Raw genomic sequence first — 25,869 nt, 5'->3', positions numbered from 1 at the left:
CAAACCATGGCAAAAGGATTTTTAATGCATTGAGGGCATGGGAACGTGAAGGGATGTTGACTTATTCTTCATCAACATAATTTTTGTTTTGCGAATTTTTTTTCCTGTCTGGAAAAATTGTTCATATAACTGTCCGTTCAAATGATTGGTATTCATAAAATTGAGGTTCTTCTGTATTTGTTGAAGAAAACCTATTATCTCAAAAAAGAAATATTCCCTATTCTCAATAAGATACCTCTAGGATCAGACACCATTTCTGCACCCTTTCAAAGATTCTTTCAGAGTAGGGACCAAATGTGCAATGACCCTGGGACAAGATGTAAACTATCAGTCTTGTTCTGCCCTGTGTCTAGAAACAATCTTCCCAAAAGGCCTCCTATAGAGAGTACATTAAACAACGTGAAAAATAGGGCTGATTCTTGGGGAATGCCATATTTCTAATCTATCAGTGGTGATATGGAAGAATTTGGTCTATGGGATTTGATGTACAGCTTGGGAATTGTGTCACATAATGATTTAGTGACTAGAGAATATAGATGGAGGGCAGTTCTAGACATACCAACAATATCCCCTACTGACCAACTCAATATATGCTGCAATCCCTAAGCAACAGGCCAAATTCTGCCCTGCAACACATGTGCCGCTCCCATCTACATCAGTGAGACTCCTGCATGCACAGTCAAGGGCATAATTTGACTTTATGGGATACATGAGATGAGAGTCAGCCTTAGATTTGAATTTCGTATGATTATAGTTGCAATCATTTTCTGCCCTTTCTCATTTTGTATCACTACATCTGCCATAATTTAACCACTGCTAGTGGAATTATGTTCTGTTGATATGTCTTCTTGAAGTGTCTTTTGCATAAGCAATTTTTTTTTTAAATTAGTCCTTCAACCGGCCCAGGGTGCTATGATCTGATCAACCAACTAGTCAACTGACTTTCGTAACAGGCATTGGAACCCCAAAAATGAATAGGATTAATCAGGAGCGGCGCCAGGCTTTTTGGTGCCCTAGGCGGGGCTCCTTCCGCTCTCCCGGTCATTGGCCGCAATTCTGCGGTGGAGGGGTCCTTCCGTGGCTCCCAGTCTTTGGGGCACTTTGGCGGCGGGTCCCGGAGCGAGTGAAGGACCCGCTGCAGAATTGCCGCCAAAGACCCGGAGCGCGGAAGGACCACCTGCCGCCGAATTGCCGCTGAGGATGGCAAAATGCCGCCCTCCCAAATCCTGGCACCCGGTCGCCTAAATGGAAGCGCCAGCCCTGGGATTAATACAATGAGATTAAAAAGAATAGCGTAGGGGACGTTTAGAGGAAAGGGGAAGATTACAGCATCACTACTCCAGCTTTCATTGTAATATCTGTCAATCCAGAGTCTCTCAGTGGCACTGTAATTGATTTTTAACTTCACGCCAGTGTGTCACTTAATTCTCTCGCTATGGATTAAAGAGTTTCCTCTATTGCAGAACCATATAATCCAGCCATTTAACAAAAACGAGTGAAATTCACCACTAAATTATTTTTTGCAGCAAATGTGATTTTTATTTACAGTTGTTTGTACAATTGTAAAAACAAATATTTTTTCACTCTGTTCCCACAAACATTGGCATGTTGCAGTGACATGCGCAGGCAGAATGTTAGTTGATTTTCATTTAAGTCATTTTTGATCTTTAAAGTTGATTTCTAACATTAAAAAAAGCTATACTTGTTATAACTACCTTGTACCCTGTGATCTAAGGAATGACAATCCTTTTTTGTTTTCTCTTCTCTAAGTGAAATGGAGCTTTGTAATGAGTCCTCTATGGAGTCCTTCTGAGCTCTCTTTTCATCCTGGTTGATGAATGTCTAAAATAGATTTTGACATGAGCACATGGTTGCGACAAGTTGGGCAGGTTGGTTTCTTTAGCAGCCACTTTTCAATACACTGTTGGAGGAAAAGAATATGGGAAAAAGAAAGTTAGCAATCCATACTTGTTGCACTGACAGTCAACTACCAGGATTTTTGAGAGGGATGATTGGTAAATTCCCATATATGACCAAAGCTTTGATCTAACCTTTTTAAAAATGCATCATAAAACCCCCATGTATTCAGTGAATCATAGAATGTAGGGCTGGATGGGACCTCAAGAGTTTATCAAGTCCAGCCTCTGCAATAAGGCAGGACCAACTAAACCTAGACCATCCCTGACAGGTGTTTGTCCAACCTGTTCTTAAAAACCTCCAGTGATGGGGATTCCACAGTCTCTTTCGGAAACCTATTCCAGAGCTTAACTATCCGTATAGTTAGAAAGATTTCCTAATATCTATCTCTTTTGCTGCAGATTAAGTCCTACCTTTAGTGGACCTGGAGAACAATTTAGCACTGTCCTCTTTACAACAGCATTTACATATTTGAAGACTGCTATCAGGATCCCCTCTTAGTTTTCTTTTCTCAAAACTAAACATGCCCAGTTTTTTTAACCTTCCCTCAGAAGTGAGGTTTTTTAAATCTTTTAACATTTTTCTTGCTCTCCACTGGATTCTCTTCAATTTATGCACATCTTTTCTGAAGTGTGACAGACAGACTTGGACACAATACTCCAGCTGAGGGCCCACCAGTGCCTAGTAGAATGAGACAATGATTTTCTATATCTTACATATGACACTCCTGTCAGTACACCCCAGAATGATATTAGCCTTTTTTGCAACTGCATCACATTGTTGACCCATGTTCAGTTTGACATCTGCTATAACCCCCAACAGCACTATCATCTATCCAGTTATTCCACATTTTGTAGTTGTGCATTTGATTTTTCCTTCCTAAGTGCAGTACTTTACACTTAACTTTGTTGAATTTTGTCTATGTGATTTGAGACCAATTCTCCAATTTCTCAAGATCATTTTGAATTCTAATCTTGCCCTCCAAAGTGCATGCAACTCCTCCCAACTTGATGTCATCTCTCACATTTTATAAGCATATTATCCACTCCATTATCCAAGTCATTCACAAAAATACTGAATAGCATTGGACCCAGGACTCACCCCTGCAGGACCCTACTAGATACATCCTCCCTGCTTGACCGTGAACCATCAATAACTACTTTTTGAGTATGGTCTTTCAACCAGTTGTTCACCCACCTTATAGTAATTTGATCTAGAGCACATATCCTAGTTTACTTACGAGAATGTCAGGTGGGATTATATCAAAAGCATTACGAAAATCAAGATATATTCTGGCTACCGCTTCCCCCCATCCACTAGGCCAGTAACCCTATCAAAGAAGGAAATTAGGTTTGTTTGGCATGATTTATTCTTGACAAATCCATGCTGGCTATCCCTTGCAACCATATTATCCTCTAGGTGTTTACAAATGGTTTGTTTAATAATTTTTTCCAGTATCTTTCCACGTATCGAAGTTATACTGACTGGTCTATAATTCCCCGGCTCCCCTTCTCTGGTCCTCCACGATCTCACCCATTCTCCGTGAGTTCCTCCATGAATGCTGTCATTGGACTCAATTCTGCTTTCATTGAAATGACTTCAATAGGATCAGGATCAGACCCAATTTTAATTTTTCAGGAGTCTAAGATCTCTCTCTCTCTCTCTCTTTAGTTAGTTAGTTAGTTAATTTAGTGCTAGATGGACAGTTCTTGAGACTAAGGTCCTGTGTTTATCCACAGAAGAGGTATAATATAAGCAGCAGTATCAAGCATCCCAACCATTATGCCTAAAGCATCACCTTGGGAGATCATTTCTAGGGACATGATACATTTTCTATGGCTAATTTGATCCTTGGTCACTTTACTGAGTGTACCAATAAGGGTGCCATTTATGCTACTGGTTGTTGCCATGTGATCAGCTGTCCACTGAAGATTGTACCAAACCCACCAACCTCATTCACACCAAGCATCCAACATTTATAACAATGCTTGGCCACTTCTGTCCTGGGTCAGATTTGAACTAGAGTGAGAAGTTAAACCGTCTTATCCCTATCCCGGTATCAATTCTGCAGAGACATCCAGATTCCATTCTTTTGCTATAACTATTTTTCAACCAATTGATATCAGGAACAAATACGCACTGGATACAGAGGTTCTGATCCGGCCCCGCATTAGAGCAGTTTTTGTTATTCTCCTGTAGTACAAAGCTGTCATGGAGGCAGCTTAGCTGGGCACTGAGGAATTCATCCCATGTAAGAGGAGCATCAAGAAGTGCAGCAGCTTCTATACCCCCACCCCCCATCTCAACCACCAGCATAATGAGCTCAGTCAAAGTCTAGCTGGAGTCATGGAAGGTCATATATGGAATCCTTCCTCTTCCAAGTAAACTGTAAGTGATGTGAAATAGGACCCCTCGAGTTTCTTGCAGTACCTCTTTGTGAAAGCTGTGCATGCAGTGAAGTTCTATTATACTGCCAGTCTCAAGATCATCATGACAAATAACACATGGATCCGAATCTTCATCCTTCAAAGGAACATAAATCACTGTCAGTCATAGGATGACTCCAACCCAGAACTACTTGTGGTTGAGTAACCAGATTGTATTGGATAAGTTAGCAGACCAAAGAGTGGCTTTACATCTGATGGTTACTTGACAACATAGCTTAGTGTGGACCCTGCGGTAAGTAAATCTAAGTACGTTGACTTCAGCTACTTTATGCATGTAGCTGAAGCTGTGTAACTTAGATCGATCTCCCCCCGTAGTGTAGACAAGACCACAGTGTTACAGAAAGGGAACTGATTCTCTGTGAAGGTTCCTTGACTCTGGAATTCATTTCTCAGCTTAGTCCACCCAACTCTGGATGTATATTCTTCTGGACATGCTACAAGGCCTTCCAGGGCTTTGGTGGATGATGAGATCATTGCATATCCTGTGATTATGACTGGTTTTCTTAGTGGATAATTTTAGGCAGTCTATATGAATATATCTAGAGACTGTATGCAATATGTGTGCATTGAGAGCACCCAAAGCCTGACATGGGCGTCCATCAGTATTATTTCATACATCTGAGAACAAATGCAAAATGTATTCATTTGTATGTTTGCATATTTACTATTAGCTTTTTCTTTTGCTGTGTTTATTTCATATTCTATTTTTATGTATATAGTGGCTCGGAGTTGTTTGGTTTTGAATTTCTGTTACAGATTTCCCCCTTTTTCTTAGAATGTTTTACTAGTATATAAATAAATGTATCAATGGTTTCATGCTGTCCTTGTCAACTGTTACATATACATATGTAGCTGAACTTTGATCCATCCTCAAAATCATGCTTTGATTAAACAATACGTCAGAAGCGTCACAGTATTTTTACTCTGCTGTGACGCTGAACATTCACAAACCTAAAAGCGTGGGTAGTGACACTGTAAGCTGTTTTGATAGTCCTCTTAGAAATCATCTTATTATGGATGGACCCTGCTATTGAGATGTCTATTCCAGAAGAATTTCTCTGTGTATCCCTGGATTCACTTCCCAGAGGAGAGTATACCAGTCAGTCTCAGGTGTCAGGAAACACAGCAGAGGAGATTATTTTAACAGAGCATTACCAATCCCCAGTCAGTCGGGGAGGTGTCAGGCTTTAAAATGTGCACAGACACGTGTGATGTCACCCTTCAGTGACTGCCCCAAAGAGAAGCTAAAATACCTACTCCTGCAGCTAGCTAGTTCTCCTTTAACTGAAGTGATAGAGACCTTTGCTTTAAAACTAGCTCAGTTCATCACTATCAGTTGTTTATGGGCATTATGAGGGAACACATGACCTGTTTTTTTCCAGATCAGCTTCCCACATCTACTTCAATTTGCAATTCATAATTAAGCTTTGGGACCTGACATATAGGCCTTTAACCTTTTTTCTGATTGCCATTTGCCTTTGGCCAAATAAACAATACATTGGTTTGGAAGAAGAAGCTGTTTTGAATAATTTCAATCAGTCACTGGTCTCATGCTCCTGGAGGGAATTTTCTTGCAAGCCCAACTAGAGCTGGCCTTGTCACATTAACATGGTTGGGAAACATGGGGGACTGCAACCCAGAGAACCAGTCTAAGAATGGCTGAACTGCAGATTTCCACCCTTGAGAGAGGTGAAACCTGCCACCTGAGGGGTACACTCAAGAGCAGGGGTTCTCAAACTGGGGGTCAGGACCCCTCAGGGGGTTGCAAGGTTATTACAGGGGAAGTCATGACATGTCAGCCTCCACCCCAAACCCCACTTTGCCTCCAGCATTTATAATGGTGTTAAGTATATAAAAAGTGTTTTAAATGTATAAGGGGGGGGTCGCACTCAGAGGCTTGCTATGTGAAAAGCATCACCGGTACAAAAGTTTGAGAACGACTTCTCAAGAGGGACTGCAAAGGGGTCCAAAGTGTAGCTCATCCAGTAGCTGTTACAGCTTCTAGCCTAAATTGTTGTGTAATGTAATTTTTAAATTTAGTTAAAGAAAATTGCATCAGCATGGCAGTTTTTAATGAAAGAAGGACTGTGTGAAATTCCAGTTTGAACCTGAAATGAACCAACTAATGACAACTGTAAATGAGCACATCTTTAGTTTTTTCATTTGTGTTTATTAATTTTATAACATTTGATACAAAGGAAAAACATTTAACAGACACTAACCACAGGTCAATCACCTTTTTTATACTCAGAAACAAACACGAAATTAAGATGGAGCTAAGTTTTTGAAAAGTTTTACAGACAACCTAAACTTTTAAAAGGTTGGAAATTCAAAATTAAGGCTCTACTTTGGTTTAAAGTGACAAAATTTTTGCTAATCATGGAAAATCACAGGACAACCAAAAAAAATTTGAGTCTTGCCGGTAGTGTTATTAGCCTTCCATCTTCCCTAATAGTGTTATACTGTCCCTATTTTCTATAGGCAAAGCCTAGGAAAGCCCTTCCCACAAAAGGGAGGGTTACATAAGAACAGCCATACTGGATCAGACCAAAGGTCCATCTAACCTTGTATCCTGTCTTCCGACAGTGGCCAATGCCAGGTGCCCCAGAAGAAATGAACAGAACACGTAACCATCAAGTGATTCATCCCTTGTTGCCCATTCCCAGCTTCTGGCAAACAGAGGCTAAGGACTCCAATCCCTGGCCATCCTGGCTAATAGCCATTGGTTGACCTATCCTTCAAGAACTTATCTAGTTCTTTTTTTCCTCTGCTGAGGTAAGTCCCATCACCTGGGCAGATTTTTCCTGTGCCCAGAAGAAAATCTGGCCCATATTTCTTGGGACTTTCCCCTGAGTACAGGGAAACTTCATTCTTTGGGAGATGGGGCTTCTCTAAGACCTACTTACAAAAGGCAGACCAGGAGCCCAGCTCCCTTCATTTGGCAAAGACCCTAATCATGGAAGTGGAACAAGTGGAAAAGGTAAAGGGCTGGCACACTTCCACTGAACATTCCTGCTTTGTTGGATTGTGGGAGCAATGTTCTCTCTTGGCAATCTCCCTGAAGAACACAGATTGATGAGGGTTAGTCTGGTTTCATTGGGGAAGTCTTTGGATTACAGAGGCATAAGAGAGATAAGGTCAGAAATGAGACAATGAGGGTTCACAGGAACTGTGGAGTGGATAAGTGAGACAATAAATGGAGTGGGGAGGACCAGCACAATAGAGATTGAAGTAGATGGTGAGTGAGGCATGGGGGTAGAAGTGTGAGGGTGCATTAGTTCACGGGTGGGGAAATTGACATTGGGGGCATGGTGGGGAGAGATGAGGTGAAGGGTAACATGGAGGGATAGTAAAGGGCAAGGAAACGTGGTGGGATGAAGCAATGAGGTATAGCAGGGACGGGTGGGGCAGCAGCAAGATCTTGGATTTAAACAGAGCCAATGATATATTCAGTGAAAGCTGTGTATTCCCTTTTGTTTTATTGCTTCAATAAATGTTTGGAGGGTGGTTAAAATAAGAAAATTTTAATTTACAGACAAACCAAACCAACTGCCAGAGCTGTGCAGCACTTGGCAGTTTGTGTGACGTTTTTCTTTCTCAAACCTCTTGATAGGTCTGGGCTGTATTTCCAGTTTTTAACAATAATTTAAATGAAGTGGGTTACATGTGATTTTGCAAGGGTCTGCAACCTGTGTGCATTCTTCTCTTAAATGAGCATGTCCACCGCTGTGCGAAATCTAAATCTGACTGAAATCCAGATTAAAATGATGCAGGGCTCACTTAAACCTTGATCCAATTAGGCACACACTCTCCTTAGAGCAAGTGTCATGCTTCTAATGGAGAAAGTAAAAAGAGAACAATAGAAACACAGCCTCAAAGGTATCACTGCAATAATTTTATTTTAAATATTAGGGTTTACTTTACTTTAGCTAACTGGCCTCTTCCATCTAATCAAAACAAAACTCACTTTACTCTTTCAGTAAATGGCTCCAATACACTGTAACCTTTAATATATAAATCTCTCTTTTTAATGCCTACTTAGGATGGAAGCTATTAGCTTTGTTTTCCAGCAGAAATCTCTGGTCTTTCTTCTTCCTTCTGCTCTGTCTTTGGCTCCCTCTTCCCTCCCTCTTTCTTGTGAGATCTGCTCTTGGACATGCACATTCTTGCTCGCTCTCTCCTCTCCTTCATGCCCTCAGGTTGCTGAAAAGAAAACAGAATGGAGAAAATTAGAAATAAATCCCCAAAAGAGTGACAAAAAGTCATAATTTATTTCATCAAACAGATATTATAAAAATGATGGTCACCTACCTGTGCCAAATCAGCATTAACACGACTGTCTCAAACTCATGGCCCCAGAGTAGACACCCTAAAACCCAGCAGGATGCAACATGTGTTCCCCTATAACCTTGATATGCTGCACACCTACAGGTGGGATCACCCACCTGAAAAGCCATGAGGGAGGAGGAACCCTGGGATTTCAGACCAGCCTCTGTCTTGCTACTCTCTCACTTGATCCAGATTGTAATGAAGCCGCCACGTGCCTTGATAATGTTCTCTGTTGGTTCTGAAGACCTCCCCAAACACAGGTGCTGAAGGTTGTTAGCTGTCATCAATGCAACTTTCAAGAGGAAAGCGATACACTAAGAATGAGGTTGAATAGGATTGCCTCTTCCCCATGTATCTTTCCTGTGTTGCAGTGTAAGGGATGCATTGAATGCCACCTCAAGGACTTTTATAGTGTTCAAAGAAATAGGAATTCTCATGGCTAAATTTGAAATCCAAGTTCAAGTGCACTCTCAAATTCTCTCTCATATTTTTGACAGCTAACGTCCAATACTGGAAGGTGCTGAACTCCTTCAACTTGCACTGGCTTCAAGGGGCTTTGAACGTACACAGCACCTTGAAGGATCAGGCTGCTTGAAAGCTGAACCAAAGTATACTCCAGTTATACCCCATGGAAACACTACTGTTATGTACACACATTCTGGTTTCCTTCCAAAGTACAGTCAGAAGTGAGAACTTTTTGTATTATATAAAGTACATTTATCCAAACCGTATCGTGCACTTACAGACTATCTAGCCATAGACAACTCTTACAAACAATAAATAAACCAGAATAGTTATGTGGAGAAAAGCAAAAGGGACAGTGCAAGGTCCTAAATGAAATAAATTCTGAGCTCAGCAGTCCCTAAAGGGGAAAAAGAGGTTAGAAAGGTGCGCATAAAGTTATAACAATAGTCTTATACACTGTAATTATCATCCTCATGATAATTGTCATCTTTGTGAGCCTAGAGCAGTCCTTGTGTTCAGGGAGCTGAAGGACTGTGATTTTGTGGCTGGTTCCTGCCCGGGAGCACAAGCAAAGTGAAGGACATTTATGACATATCTCTCCTCTCTGTCCCACCACTCAAAGCCAGTCAGAATCTGTTCCCAACTGCCAGCCCTTTCTTCTCCATGTACCATACTCCACTTTATATTAAATCATCAAATTAAAGGATATTTTACAAATTTTTAAAACTACAGAGCAGCTGATGTAAACCAGCGTGGTCAAATTTACTTTAAATTTATGCCAGATGAGGATCTGACCCTAAGAGTTCACAACTTGAAAATGTAATCAGTGCTTTTAAAATAGCTTTTGTCTACTAAAGAGATGGGGTAGCCAGTCTCGTCTCTTTGGGGCTGAATTCAGCAACTTATATAAGGTGCCTAACCCTGAAGTATGTGAGTGGGCCCACTGAATGTAATGGATGAGAGTAGTCCTATTGAAGTCTCATGCTTGAGACACTTGCTTAAAGGCTGGACCAGAATCAACTTGAAATCTAGCAAAACAAAAAATAACGAGAGTTAAAAGTCATTTCAGGTTTTGGATCTGCTCCAGAGTCCATCTACTGATTTTTTTGTGGTTTTACAATCACATCTCCTTTTTGTAAAGAAGATTTTCTCTCCCATGCTGCTGTATGAAAGACTCGCACAGATAGCTGAAAATGACTACACACAAAGTATTGTTAAATGCAAAGAAAACAAATTGGAAAATGAGGGAGAAATATTTCCCCCTCTGTTTATTCAGTTCTAGTAATCTTAAGTTTCACTTGCAACAATAAGTAAAACCTTTTCAGGCAGCATGATTCGAGTTGACTGTGTTCCTGTTATGAAAGGCCTTGAAATAAAAATATGCTAAAATGTATTATTCTCTCTCCATTTTTATGAATAGTTAAGGCGGGAGAATGTGTGTTAAATCCTAGGAAACTGAACTACAAAAGACGGAAACTATTGTAACTGGCTGTGTCATCAAGGCAAATAGAAAATATAGTAAAATGCCTATGCTTCAGGGGTCATCTTACGAGCAACACTTTATATGATTAAACAGGTCAGCAGCAATGGGAAAGAGGGCAGAGTTTCATAGCTAAGGTGAGCAGCTACCTGTCCAGCTATAAAAAGCAGCAGGATTTAAATATTGTAACACTTCATTGGCACAGCTGGAGAATCCATTTAAAACATCTTACCACCATGGTCAGTCCAGGCCAGCTAGTTGCCATATTTTGGAATCCCACCAGCAACTGGTATAGAGAATTGCACTACATTAAGGGTGTTCAGGCTAATAATATATTACCAAACTAAATCTGTTTGTGCTACTGTACAAACTGCCTCATTTAAGAGACTAATCCAAATGCATCCTTGGTATATCCCCATTGAAGTCAATGGGATGAATTTGGCTCATTGTTTCTTATGTGGAATAAGCATCCATAATGGTGGTTACCTACCAAAGAAACTGAGCGCTTGATTTTGAAATGCAGTTGCTTCTCAAAGGATTCTGAAAATTCCTGGATCGCGTTTGATCTACTTGTTGATCCCAAGCCATCTGGTGAGGATATTTTGCATGCCTTTGTGTGACAATGGCATTTAACATCTTGGCCCTCTTGAAATTCCTTGCAGCCCCTCAAGTGGCCTGAAGATGGGGTTTTGGTAGATGCATGAAGTCTTGTCATATGGATGGACGAAAGCTTGGCCTGCAATAGAAAAGGTCAATGTTCAATACTACATATAAAAGCAGAGCAGCCTTTATGTACATTAAGCAGTGCTACAGAATGAATGAAAGACGCTGTATTGCCTCTTGTAGCCTGCCCATCCTGTGCCATGAACCACCCTGCCAAGAGACCCTCCACAGAGACCAAAGCAGAATTTGCCCCTTAGTCCAATTTTTCAATTGTGGATACCTAACCTTAAGCATTCAAATTAGTAGCCTAATTATTAGAGGTGCTGAGCACTCTCCGCTTCCATGGATTCCAGCTGCAATTGTGGCTGCTCAGCACCTCTAAAAATTAGGGCACTGTGGCTACATTTATCCGTGAGCTAGGGAAGTGATTCCCAGCTCGTGCAGGCAACTCATGCGAGCTCTCATTGTGCTAGCACGCTAAAAACAATAGTATAGCCATGGTAGCACGGGCAGTGAGGGTGGCATAGGCTGGCTGCCATGTGCACAAACCTGCCTGAACCTGTGCTACCGCGGCTACACTAGTATTTTTAGTTCGCCAACTTGATGGGAGCTTGCGCGAGTATGTCTGTGTGAACTGGGAATCAAACTACTAGCTTGTAGTCTTAGTTCAGATGCCTTACCTTTAGGCACCCAAGTTTGAAAAATTTGGACTCTCTGTAGCTCAGTTTCCTCAGCTGTCCAAAGAAGATAACATTTACTGATCTGCCTCACAAGGATGTTGTGAGGATTAATTCAGTGTTTGTAAAGGAGATTGAAGTGATACATAAGTACTAAGTATTATATAGCCTTCGAAATAGTCAACAGTGTCTTTCTGAAGTTGGAGCCAGATCCTCAGCTGCTGTAAATCAGAGTAGCTCCATTGATTTCAAGGAAGCTACACCTGAGAGCAACAAAAACAATTAAAGGTCTTGCAAACATGACCTACAAGGAAAAAATTGAGTTTGTTTACTCTGGAAAAGACTGAAGGGAGACATAAGAGTCTTCAAATATGTAAAATGTTACAAATTGGAAGAAGATAAATTGTTTTCCTTACTCACTAAGAACAGGACAAGAAGTAATAGGCTTAAATTGGAGCAAGGGAAATTTAGGTTAAAACTTCGTAAGTGTAAGGGTAGTTGAGCACTGGAACAAATTACCTAGGGAGGGTGTGGAATCTCTGTCATGGGAGGTTTTTAAGAAAGTCCTGCCTCACTGCAGGGAACTGGACTAGATGACTAGACTAGATGATCTATCAAGGTCCCTTCCAGTCCTACATTTCTATAATTCTATACCAGCTGAGGATCTGTCCCACAGTCTAGAAATATATTCTAAGAAAAGATGGGAAAGAGCATTAAATATGAGGTATATTTTCTGAATGGGGCTTATGCATTAGCCACAGGCTTAATGCACAGTCTTCCTTTCCCACACAGTGATCCCACGCAGCACCTAGCAAGGAGGGGACACCAGTGAGGCTGGAAGCACTGTCTGCCCCAGAGGAGGCATGACTGAGGCTTTGGCCATAGCCTGATTTTCCCACTCCTCTGTGTGCTTGTAAGCAGCTGCAGAGCTATGGTCTAGCAAGGGCCACTGTGGAGCTCACTCTCCCCTATTCCCCATATACACAAAGGCATTCGGAGCCTGATTTTCTTATACGCTGAGCACCTGCAGCTCCCATTGACTACATCTGGTGTTCTGAGTATTCTGCACCTTTTAAAATTAGGCCCTACATCTGATGTCTGCTGCCTCTGGCTAATACTACTCCAGTGATTTATCTCCTTCTACTGTCTGTAACATGACTCTAGCTCTTGGAGTCATGATGGAACCTATGAGCCTCACTTCTCTGATTTCTTACACCCACTCAATTTTTGAATTGTGCATTCTGGGTCTGATGCACTAATAATGGTACTGTTATTTGCAAAGGTCTTCAGGTCTCTCTTATTAGCAGTAGTAGCACGAAGCTAAACCTACTGGGAGCAGCCACACTGACATCCAATACAAAAATGGTCCCAAACATGAGACCCAGAAAATATCCATAAAACCCACAAATATTGGTGTAGTCTATCAGAACACAGGAAGAGTCTGTGAAAAGCCAAACTATAATGCCCTGTATCCTAGACAAATAGCACACCTTACTACAGAAATCCCATTGCACATTATGGCTGTTCTTGGGAGCAGTAACTGTCTGCCTGCAGAAATCAGTGTATCAGCATGACATGGAACAGTTTCAGTGGATTTTTAACAATACAGGGAGTGGGTGGACTTGGCTCAGACTCCAAGGGACTAAAAATAAATAAATAAATAAATAATCTCACTGACATTCACATTTGTGCAGGCCCAGATACTGCCATATTTGCAGCAAGACAGAGCTATGCATTTTTCATCAAGATATGACAGTCCCATATACGTGGATTTTGACTTTTTAATTGGTTGTTTTGATTTACATGCACTGGCAGTAATTATAATCCCATGCTGCAGCCCAGGCGTAATTAGTATAGTCAGTGTATCAAACTCAAAAGGGCTGAGACCTTAAAAATTGGAGAGTAACAGACCGTGAATCCCAGTGATGATAGAACCTGGTGATATTCTCAACCATGTGTAGTTCTTTCCATAGTTTCACACTGACTCAAAACACATTTTAGGCTTCAGTGTGATGTTTGGGGTTATTGTGTGTGCTGATCGTGTTGCTGTGCAGGGAAAGTTGTGTAGATTTGTGCAGGTGGCAAATGAGGTGTATATGCTGCAGTGAGGGGCTGTGTGTGTTTGGGGTTATTGTGTATGCTGGTTGTGTCGTGTGAGTGATTGCATTGATTTGTGTCTGGCAGAAGGTTGTGTGGGGAGATTTGTGTTGGACTGTGCGCATGGCAGTTGGACACAGAGGTGTGGCTTTCAGACCATGTAATCCACCATCTGTGCAGTCTCCCTCATACAACCAATGAAACTGTTGCATGCAAATTAACTGTAGAGGAAGGATGGTGATTGGTTGAGTTACCTCTGATATCACAATGGTCTAAGACTCTTGGCATGTCATAGATTCATGCCTACCTGGAGCTGTACACCACAAGGGTGTAATTTGTTAAGTCAAAATGGCTGAGAACTTGAAAATTTGATGCTAACAGACCATGAATCCTGGTGATGATTGAACCTGGTGATATTGTGAACAAAAATGCTGGTAGCTGCTTCCATCATTTCACACTGACTTGATAGACATAACAGGTTTCAGAGCGACACACAGAGTGACATTCTTGGAATCTTGTTATGTAGATTTTTCTTGTGACTTTATGTCCTGATAATTGTTAATTTGTACATCCCACTTTTGCAGTAGAATTCTGCAAATCTTTACCTTTTCCACACATTTTTACTACAGATGGAACCACCTTGCTCCCAGGGCTGTTCATCTTGTACTGTATTCTCTCAGTTCTCATTTCCAAACACAACTTCCTTCAGTAAGCGCCAGTACAATCACTTTTGAGAAAAGCTGTAATGATTCTGGTCAAACTATTTTTACTTTGAAGCATAACTGTTTCAAACTGGTCAATACGGCTGTATTTACTGTTAAGTCATATTGTATTATGGTTTAAAAGTACATCAAAGCAATCAATTACATTTTGGGGGAAAGTAACCATACTATGTTAAACTGAACAAAACTATAGCTTTCAAGTCTATTTCCCGGGGTCAATATGTGCATCAATTACTGGAAAAATCTCTTAGAGTCTATTCTTCGGAGATTTGGGCAAAAACAGGAGAACTTTTGAGATCCAGGATTATATTCTATCATTCTTTCTGTGTAGTATTTGAAAATATTCTATTCTAACACATTTTTTAAATTTGCATTCACAGTGTGGAATTATAGAACAAGGTCTGAAGTAAAAGCCAGACTGAAAAGCACATTCTAGACATGACAATTGCTCCAGCTAAGGAATAGGTCTTCCTCAAAAATCCTAAGAGCAAATCACTGAATAAGCCACATTAAAGATCACTGAGTAGGCCTAGGTGCAGATCACTGAGACAAGGCCATATTAAATACCAATCTGTATAATCATATTGCTGTGACTCCAGGGTCAATTGCATCCCAAACAAAGAGAAGACAGATTGACACCAGGCATGGAGGTGGTATGGGGGAAAGAGTACAGATGTAGCAACTAAAGGTCTGACCGCCTATCCATTAGGTGATGCCTCCAGTGAGCTCCAGCCATCACAAGCAGGATTTATGCTGACTGCATAGCTCAGAATATAAAATGTTTTCCCTTTTATAAGCCACAGATTTTTGTTGAAGAAAACTATTCATGCTCTGAAGCATTAAGCTCCCTCAGCTCCCATAGACAGAGTTGCTCTTCACTGTACCAATGTTACTGTTGATTGTTTGTTGGAGCCTACTCAAGAATCACAGTAGATTTGGAGCATGTAGGCCCCAGCACATTAGACATTCAGAATCCAAAACTATCTGTCCATTCCTTTCTTTCCCTTGAAGAACCTCATAACCAAGGATTCTGTGCCTGAAAATGGTTTGAACCTAGAATCAGGTTTGTCTTCTTTAATAGAGTAGTGATAGGCAAACCTTCATTCTAACTTGGTTTTGCTTCTCCATAGATCAGTGGTTCTCAGCCTATTTTCCATTATGGGCTGCATATGTAGCTCTCCATGTGTTATGTGGGCCGCATCCACACACTATTTATACTACCTGTGTGGCCCTGAGGATGTCATATGGGCCACAACTATGTGGTGACTGGAGTGCAAGTGGCCCACAGCCTGCAGGCTGAGAACCACTGCCATAGATAGTGTCAGTAATATCAATAGCAGCAACCCAGAAAACCTGACCTGTAAGAAAATGTTAAATAAACTGGACATGTTTAATCTTGAGAAAACAAGACCCACTTGATAACATCTTCAAATATATGTTAAGGGCTGTTATAAAAAAAGATGATGATCCATTGTTCTCTGTGTCCACTGAAGATAGGACAAGAAATAATTGGCTTAATCTGCAGCAAGGCAATTTTTGTTAAATACTAGAAAAAAATGTCTAGCTACAATAATAGTTAAGTACTGGAATAACCTTCTAAGGTAGGTTGTGAGTGTCCACCATTGGAGGATTTTAAGAATAGGGTATGATCAGGGATGGTCTAGAATTACTTGGTCCTGCCTTGGTGCAGGGATGTGGAGTTGTCATAAATATAACGGGAAGGGTAACGACCTTTCTGTATACAGTACTATAAAATCCCTCCTGGCCAGAGGCACAAAATCCTTTTACTTGTAAAGGGGTAAGATGCTCAGGTGACCTAGTTGGCACCTGACCAAAAGGACCAATAAGGGAACAAGATACTTTCAAATCTGGGGAGGGGGAAAAGGCTTTGTTTTGTCTGTTCTTGGTCTGTCTGTTCTGTGTGCTTGCCGGAGACAGCTCAAGAAGGCAAGCAATCCAACTCAATTAGAATTAGTAAGTAATAATAAGTGAATGCGTTAGCTTACTTTTATTTTGGCTTGTGACTTTCCTTGTCTAGAGGGAAGTTTATCCCTGGATTTGTAACTTTAAGGTTTTGCCTAGAGGGGAGATCCTCTGTGTTCTTGAGTCTTTTGTTATTCTGTAAAGTACTTACCATCTCGATTTTACAGAGGTGATTCTTTTACCCTTTCTTTAATTAAAATTCTTCTTTTAAGAACCTGATTGTTTTTTCATCATTTTAAGATCCAAGGGTTTGGGTCTGTGTTCACCTGTACCAATTTGTGAGGATATTATTCTCAAGCCTCCCCAGGAAAGGGGATGTAGGAGCTTGGGGGGATATTTGGGGAAGGAAGGGCTCCAAATGGCCCTCCCTAAATGTTTGTTTAAATCATTTGGTGGTGGCAGTGTTACCTAATCCAAGGTACAAGGAAGGATTTGTGCCTTGGGGAGTTTTTAACCTAAGCTGGCAGAAATAAGCTTAAGGGGTCTTTCATGCAGGTCCCCACATCTGTATCCTAGAGTTCAGAGTGGGGAGGGAACCCTGACAGGAGTGGATGACCTCTTGAAGGCCTTTTCAGCCCTACATTTCTGTGATTTCTACCGTTACATTTATGTTGCTTGCTTATCAAATTCATCACTGAGAGTAACAATGTCTATTGGAAAGTGGAGATGTTTAGATAGAAATAAACTCTCTTTCCTATTCTGCCTTCCACCTAACTCAATTTTCCACTCAGAGAACCTGAGGAGATAAAGTTTTATAATTTTCAAATGCCCAGAACAGGGAACATGTCTCATTTGTGTTTGGCACTGAGGGGACTAATTCTCTTTGCATATGTGACACACATGCATAAAATGCTTTGGCAAAAAGAATTTGGCCTGAGCTGGATTATATTTAATGATGGATGATAAATGATGGCAAAATGTATAAAAAAAGATCGCAGCTGCAGATTTCAGGAACTTCAGCAAGGCATTATAAGTCACAGTATGTAAAGTTTGCAGTGGTCACTGAGTTAAGCAAAGGATTTGAAACAGATCTCTAGAATTTCCAATGTCAGTTCTCATGTATACCACTGTCTCATGTGTACAGGCAAGAGTGTGCCATGGTATCCAACTACGATTTTTTGAGAAGGAGTAGCAGCATAGATTTTAGTCAGATAGTAATGCCTAATAGTTAGAGCAGGGCGTGGGAGCCAGGATTCCTGAGTTCTGTTCCCAGATCTGCTAATAACCCACTGAGTGACACCGAATACTTAAGCCCTATGTGCTCATAAGAACATAAGAATGGCCATACTGGGTCAGACCAAAGGTCCATCTAGCCTTGTATCCTGTCTTCCAACAGTGGCCAATGCCAGGTGCCCCAGAGGGAATGAACAGAACAGGTAATCATCAAGTGATCCATCCCCTGTTGCCCATTCCCAGCTTCTAGCATACAGAGGCTAGGGACACCATCCTGACCATCCTGGCTAATAGCCATTGATGGAGCTATCCTTCATGAATTTATCTAGATCTTTTTTGAACCCTATTATAGTCTTGGCCTTCACAGCATCCTCTGGCAAGGAGTTCTGCAGTTTAACTGTGCGTTGTGTGAAAAAATACTTCTTTTTGCTTGTTTTAAATCTGCTGACTATTAATTTCATTTGGTGACCCCTAGTTCTTGTGCCATGAGGTGTAAATAACACTTCCTATTACTTTCTCCACACCAGTCATTTTATAGATCTCTATCATATCCCTGCTTAGTCGTCTCTTATCCAAGCTGAAAAGTCCCAGTCTTATTAATCTCTCCTCATACAGAAACTGTTCCATACTCCTAATAATTTTTGTTGCCTTTTTCTGGAACTTTTCCAATTCCAATATATCTTTTTTGAGATGTGGCAGTCACATCTGCAGTGCAATATTCAAGACCCCATCATTTTATAAGTATAGTTGGGATTATGTTTTCCAATGTGCATTACTTTGCATTTATCAACATTGAATTTCATCTGCCATTTTGTTGCCCAGTAACCCAGTTCTGAGAGATCTTTTTGTAGCTCTTCGCAGTCTGCCTGGGACTTAACTATCTTGAGTAGTTTTGTATCATCTGCAAATTTTGCCACCTCACTGTTTAGCCCTTTTTCCAGATCATTTATGAATATATTGAATAGACTGGTCCCAGTACAGACCCCTGGGGGACACCACTATTTATCTCTCTCCATTCTGAAAACTGACCATTTATTCCTACCCTTTGTTTCCTATCTTTTAACCAGTTACCAGTCCATGAGAGGACCTTCCCTCTTATCCCATGCCTCAACTTCCTCGCTGCAAAATGGGAATGATAATACATCAGAGACATGTTGTGAGGTTCATCTCATTAATGTCTATAAATTATACTAGGATCCTGAAATTAAAAGTGAAAATTATTATTAATTTTCTTATAGCAGTTAGCAGGGGGAGTTGTTTTACAAATCTCTGTCCATACATGGCTAGACCTAGATATATTGTATTGCCCATTGCATAAGTGACCATGCGCATGTAACAGCAGGTCTGCCATGGGAGATTATGGCACATGGTGAATGCATGAAATGGCTAACGGAGAGGATTCTAAGAAACCACAAGTGCCACTGTTTGGATCATTTTTAGAAACAGCTCAGAGGCTTCATTTTTCAACCCAGTTCATTGCAAATTGGTCAGGTTTCTAGGTCAGAAATTTCTGGTCTCAAATTATGTGTGTGTATATATATATACATTGTCCTGAGACTGAGAAACAAAACAGGTGAAATGTATCCCTGGTGTAACTCCACAGAAGTAAAATGAATTTGTCCAAGGACACTAATAAAAGTGGCTACTCCTAGTCCCATTGAAGTTAACAGCAAAACTCTCATTGATTAGTTACAGTGGCCTCTGGGGAAAACCCCAGTCTTCCCTCTCTTTACTGCAAAAGCACAGAGATCTAGAAAAAACTCCAGGCACCTCTGATTCAGGAAACCATCTCTATTCAGCAAAGTACTTAAGGACATGTTTAACTCTAAGTATGATGTGTGACTCCTATGCCCAAATAAATTTGTTAGTCTCTAAGGTGCCATAAGGACTCCTCATTGTTTTTGCTGATACAGACCAACATAGCTACCACTCTGAAACCTGTTCTGAGAAAGACATTACCCACAGTCAGCAAAACTGATGAACTTTTTTATGTACTAGGAAAGGGTGTGTTAAACCTATGGCTCTATAAATACATCCTGGGTCACACCCTAAGGTGAAGAAGTCACTCAGCATAGATCCATCCCAGGATCTGGCCCAAGAATGAACTTAACTGGACAGTTCAAAACCAGTGAATCTGGGAGCCTGATGCGGAATTGCAACCTGTCTCCTGAACTTGACTAAAGTACCAAGGTAGAATGTTTTTAAAAAAGAAACCTATTCTAACAATGAAAAAACCCACAGCATAATATATGTCAGAGAAAAGGAACCAAGGGTTCAGTATGGGTAGATTAAATATGGTCTCCACAAGGAGTAAATGCAGAAAATTTCTTGCAAAAATAGCTGGATCTCCACAATACAATAGCAAGCTTAGTTATATATAGCATCTTTCATTACAATGATTCATAGATTTTAAGACCAGAAGGTACTATTATGATCATCTAGTCTGACCTCAAGGAGAAGTTATGCATGTGGTGCCAAGGACAGCCTGCTCAGATTTGTCTGATTCAGAATAGTTACAGAATTAGACCCTGATCCTGCAAAGACATAGGCACCTATATCACTTTACATATGAGAGTAGTCTCTTTGAATTCAATGGGACGGTTAATGTGTGCAAAGTTACTCCGGTGCTTAAGGCTTTGCAGGATCAGGGCCTTAAATTGAGAACACATTTTACATAATTATACTACAGATTTGTGTACCACGTAATTATGCTGGCTCACCCTTATAAAAAGGTGTGTCAGCCTCCACTAGTGATACTACAGTGGTTTAGGAGATTACTGTCTTCTTTTTTTTTTTTTTTTTTTGTAAACACAATTCTGCAAGACTCCCATTGAAGTCAGTAGGAGTTTTGCCCAAGCAAGGAGCGCAGGTTTGGTCCCTACAAGAAGAAGAACGTGAGATGGCTAAGCAAAAGCAGTGAAGTAGGGAGTCCTGGACAGAAATGTTTCTGGAATACTCCTTCCACGTGGGCTTAATCCTTGGCTGCGTTCCTGTCATGCATTTTCTAACAATTAGTCATTTTATTTCTACATAAAAAGTTACATTAAAAATAACTCTTCAACAACAAAGGATCTATACAATAGCTCACTCACCGAAGCTGGAGCAGAATCTGAGATAACCTAAAAACAACGAGGAATCCTTGTGGCACCTTAGAGACTTCAACAAAAACTGCAGAACTGGAATTAATTTGAAAACTTGACACTATCAAATTAGGCCTGAATAAAGACTGGGAGTGGCTGGGTCATTACAAAAAGTAATTTTCCCTCTGCTGATACTCACCCCTTCTTGTCAACTGTTGGGAATGGGCGACATCCAACCTGATTGAATTGGGTGCGTTAGCACTACACAAAGTAATTTTTCCTCTGCTGATATTCACCCCTTTTTGTCAACTGTTGGGAACAGGCCACTTCCACCTTGATTGAATTGGCCTCGTTAGCACTGAGCCCCCACTTGGTAAGGCAACTCCCATCTTTTCATGTGCTGTAATATATATACCTCCATGCATCTGATGAAGTGGGTTCTAGCCCATGAAAATTTAAGTCCAAATAAATTTGTTAGTCTCTGAAGTGTCACAAGGACTCCTCGTTGTTTTTGCTGATACAGACTAACACCGCTACTCCTCTGAAACCTGAGATAACCAAATCCTTCCTTCCAGATCCAAACCTGTCAGGGAATAACCCTAAACCCCTCTCACTCTCCCTTCATCGTCTTTTACAGAACTCATCCTCATTCAATAAATAATTAAAGCACATCCATTCCCTTACGCTGTGAGCACAGCCCATATACACCTCCTAACTTCCCGTATGGCTTAAACTCTTAAGGAGTGAAAACATTTTGCTCATCCAGTTGAGATACCTCAATTATTTTTCTGGCATGGAACTGACTTTCTTTTTTTCATTATAAAAGTACCAGGAACCTGATGCTGAGAGATATTGACCACTCACACCTCCCAATGTAGCCAACAGGAATTGCATTTACTCAGTAATGTGTATCACACTCATCACCACAGTATCTCAAGATCAGACCCTTGATGAAGCAATTATCCCCACCCTCCCCCCAACACACACACACACTTCTTACTGGAAGGGAGGCTCTCCTTTCACTAAAGGCTCGTGTCTGGCGTTTCCTGTAGCCTCTACCCTCTTTCTCATTCTCGTCAATCAAGCTGTGACCCCAGAAACTGCTCATCCATTTTGCAAAGGAAATGTCATCATCCTCTTCATATTCCATGTACAGACACTCCAAACTGGGGGGGAGCGCCCAACAAGACAGGACAGATGTACGTTAAAGCAGACTGTCAAGCAGATAGTCCTACAGTGATCTGTCAACAAGAGGCAAAAGGGGCTGTAGTTTCAAACATTCCCTGCCAAATTAACAAAAAAAAAACAAAAAACAATACAACCCAATGCAGCCCTAGGCACTGCTTATATATAAGCCAATCCTTAGTAATCTATTTTAAATGAGGTTTCTTTTAATCTTTCCATTACAGAGATGCCCAATGTCACACAGCCTGGAGGGAGGCAAGGAAAATGTGTGTCCTAATTCATATTCATTGCTGCGGAGTGCATCAACTGTCAATAACAATGGAGAGTTGCCCACAAAAACATGCCTGGAAGGTGCACGCTCTGATATGAAACAGGCTTGTAATTTAGAGAAGGAGAATGGATATATTGACAGTGGTCAGAAACTGGCACAGCTGTTTACTGAGGCTTAACTGACTTTATGAAATAACTTTTGGCTCTGTTCTTCCAGCTGGTATTAAAAAATATGCCCTGCCTGGCAGGAAGCAGGGTCCTCCTGAGAAATCTTTTTATCATTTGTTGTGGGTGAGCAACGTCAGACAACATGGAGTGATATTGGTTCACAGAATCTTAGCATCTAAGGCCAGATCACTTGTCTTTCACCAAGGTCACTTCATCTCCCACAATCAGGGCTAGACTGGGCCTAGCATAGCTCCAGTGCACAAAGAAATGAAGGGCAAGGGCACAAAGAGCATAAAGCTGGGGGGAAGGATAGCTCAGTGGTTTGAGCATTAGCCTGCTAAACCAAGGGTTGTGAGTTCCCTCCTCGAGGGGGTCGCTTAGGGATCTGGGGCAAAATCAGCACTCAGTCCTGTTAGTGAAGGCAGGGAGCTGGACTTGATGACCTTTCAGGGTCCCTTCCAGTTTTATGGTACATCTCCATATATATTATATTATAACCTGCCCACTTGAGCCCTGGGCCAAGCACAGTCCTGATGTTCATTGCACACCTGGCAAGCAGGGACTGAGCCTACTGAGCACAAACAGTAGCCCTGCATCCTCCATTCTAAATGGCTCCTGCTCAAGTGGTGCAAGGACCATGTGTGGTCCTTCTGCTCTGGGGTGAGTTTCTCCTTCTATGAAGAGATCAGCCCAAAACCAGAGTCTCACTCTACCTTGGAGTGTAGCAAGCTGTCTTCAACTACTGAGTACCAGTCACTGGCGGACATGTTTGCTGTAGGCAAATCTGCCATGGGATGCCGTTGTCCTAGAGGAATAAAGGAATTGCAAGGAGCTCTGAGGCAACAGAACTGTCTGAAGGCCAAAACTGCCTCCCCACATAGGGCAGAACAATTGCTGGGCCCTGTGGGCATGATTCTGTGTTGGCCTGGGCCTTGTGTAGTCATTTACAGAAGTTCAAACTGAGCACAAGGTGGGTTTAAAACACAAGCTACCATTCTGATTTGGTAGCATTTTATACTCCCTTTGCACTGTGTAAAAGGCTGCACAAGATGCAGGACAATGGAGAATCAGGCCCTAGAGACTCCCTGTGGAATTGTCCAATGGGAATTAGGGGCAGAGACTGCTGTGGGACTCTGAGTCAGAGTGGCTAGATGGTCCACTGCTTAGGGCATTAGCCTAGGACTTGGGAGACCTAGATTTGATTCACTGTTCCATCACAGACATCCTGTGTGACCTTGCACAAGTTACTCATCCTGTCTGTGTCTCATTTCCCTGTATGTACAAGGGGGATAATTGCACTTCCCTACCTCATGGGAGTGTTGTGAGGATGAATACATTAAAGAGGTGCTCAGATACTTTGGTGATGGGGGCCTTAGATAGAAAGACAAGGCACTGTATTTTGAGATACAATTTGAAGGAACAGAGGAGTTAATGTATATGCAACATCTGTGCCTTTCCACCTACATGTGGGTTATAGATTACACTGGTTCATTGCGTGGATGCAAAGCCTTCCAAAGGCATCACAAGTGTGAGTGATGGCAACCAAGAGCTGGCTGTGGTGCCTTTTGGCCTATTATTGATGGGGCCTATGGGTTACTGGAAAATAAATATCAAGCTACCTCAAACCTCCTGAATTGGACTTTTAGTGTGAGTCGTTCAAACTCAAGAGCTATATACCATCAGCGTATTTATTCGCCTACTTGGATCTCCCAGCAGACATGTCAAGTCTCATTCATTAGCATGCTATCTCAATCTCACATCCATCCCTAAGCTTATCTCACTCATTTTGAGTAAATATATAAAGATTTAAAATATTTTTACTCAGGCACTGAAAGAGATAACAATACATCCGGGGCCTCAGGCACAGAGTTTAGTGCTTGGAAAGCCGCTTTCCAAGCTTGTGTACTGTGGTAACCATGGAGACTACTGGCCTTTGTTCTACCGGAGAGGAGGCTATACAGAGAGGTGGCAGGGTTGTGTGTGTGAATACTTGACAGTCAAAAAAATATGAGTTCACTCAAAAAACAAGCAGAACTTAATCGAAAGTTTTCAGGTTCTCAAAATACAGTTCAAAATTTAAACCACAATGACGAATTCATGGCCCTTCATTGTCCCAGTTCTTTTTAAATGTGCGCTGTGTCACCCCAGAGCTGTCCTGTGGCCATCAAGGAGAAAAAGATGTAACTCATCATCTGGAAAATGAAATACGCAAATAGCAGAGCAATGTCTCCACAACCACAAATTCCTTTTGTACCTGTGGCGAATCCCCTCATTGTAAAAGTAAGTCAAATATGTTTAATAATTATGATTTGCTGTTATTAATTATTTCAATTTATTATTAATTATTGTTCTTGTTATTATTAATCATAATAATCCTCTTCAGGGCACTTGGGTTCCCCAGAAGTAATTTGCTTGCTGATGGGGCGGGGGCTGGTGGTAGTACAGTAGTTTATTCCTAGTACTTTGTCAGAAACTCTGTTTGCAATGTTCTTTCAGAAAGATTTGATTGTTTTTATGAATTAATTTTTATTGAGTCCAAGATTTTTGGTTTTCTGTACAGTTTTCAATGTGTTCTGATGAGGGTTAAATATTCATTAATTCATTGAGCCGCTGCCTTTATCCAAGGCAACAGGATTATTAAAATACTGTATGTTACACAGACACAAACTTGCAATCTTTATATCACATAAAAAGTCCACTCACTATGTGTATCATATTATTAACATATGTGCTTGTGAAAATCTGGTTATACTGTTTAGATGTATTTAGTCTATTAATTTCCCATTTTTTTATTTAACTTTGGTAAAATATTCAATTATTTTTTTATTACACCTTGTTTATGTACGAAATAGAAATGTTTTTTCCCTAGGTGATGTGCAAAAATGAAAGTTACAACTCTGTTTGTGTAGCACAATATTCCTTTCGCAACTGCAGCCAACCTGAGCCCACTGTTTAAAGATATCTTCTCTGACAGTCAGATTGCCCAATATTATGCATCTGTAAGACCAGAGTCAACATGTATGTTGAATGGTGCCATTACTCCCTATTTCCAAGTGTCTTGTGAGGCAAATAAAGACTGAAGCCTTTTCTCTTTCTGTTGATGGCTCTAATATGACACAAGCTTAGAAAAAATGAATCCACTGACAGAGATCCAGAAACACCTTGTGACAACACAGTTACTTGACTTACACGTCACTACTGGCATTCATACAG

At 41.0% G+C, this 25,869-nt stretch overlaps 2 protein-coding genes across 3 annotated transcripts in view; one reads left to right on the top strand and one right to left on the bottom strand.

Moving 5' to 3' along the window:
• Positions 1–1,598: 1,598 nt before the first annotated feature.
• Positions 1,599–25,869, bottom strand: part of LNP1 (leukemia NUP98 fusion partner 1) — a 35,425-nt gene continuing 11,154 nt past the window's right edge. Inside the window, exons 1-4 of one of the 2 annotated variants that reach the window (XM_050962000.1) lie at positions 22,034–22,183; positions 11,129–11,374; positions 4,348–4,440; positions 1,599–1,921 (exon numbers count right to left, since the gene is read on the bottom strand). In XM_050962000.1, the coding sequence (XP_050817957.1) occupies positions 1,823–1,921; positions 4,348–4,440; positions 11,129–11,374; positions 22,034–22,183 (588 nt within the window). In that variant the 3' untranslated portion in view covers positions 1,599–1,822. Of the gene's footprint in view, positions 1,922–4,347; positions 4,441–8,237; positions 8,568–11,128; positions 11,375–22,033; positions 22,184–25,869 lie in introns of those variants that run through there. The other variant, XM_050961991.1, reaches the window with a different exon arrangement.
• TOMM70 (translocase of outer mitochondrial membrane 70) overlaps positions 24,627–25,869 on the top strand; it is a 44,503-nt gene continuing 43,260 nt past the window's right edge. Inside the window, exon 1 of the mRNA XM_050958563.1 lies at positions 24,627–24,936. Within this exon, the coding sequence (XP_050814520.1) occupies positions 24,856–24,936 (81 nt within the window). The 5' untranslated portion in view covers positions 24,627–24,855. The remainder of the gene's footprint in view (positions 24,937–25,869) is intronic.

Source organism: Gopherus flavomarginatus, chromosome 1 (assembly GCF_025201925.1).
Source record: "Gopherus flavomarginatus isolate rGopFla2 chromosome 1, rGopFla2.mat.asm, whole genome shotgun sequence".
Classification (NCBI taxonomy): domain Eukaryota; kingdom Metazoa; phylum Chordata; order Testudines; family Testudinidae; genus Gopherus; species Gopherus flavomarginatus.
This window is presented reverse-complemented; position numbering and strand designations above follow the sequence as displayed.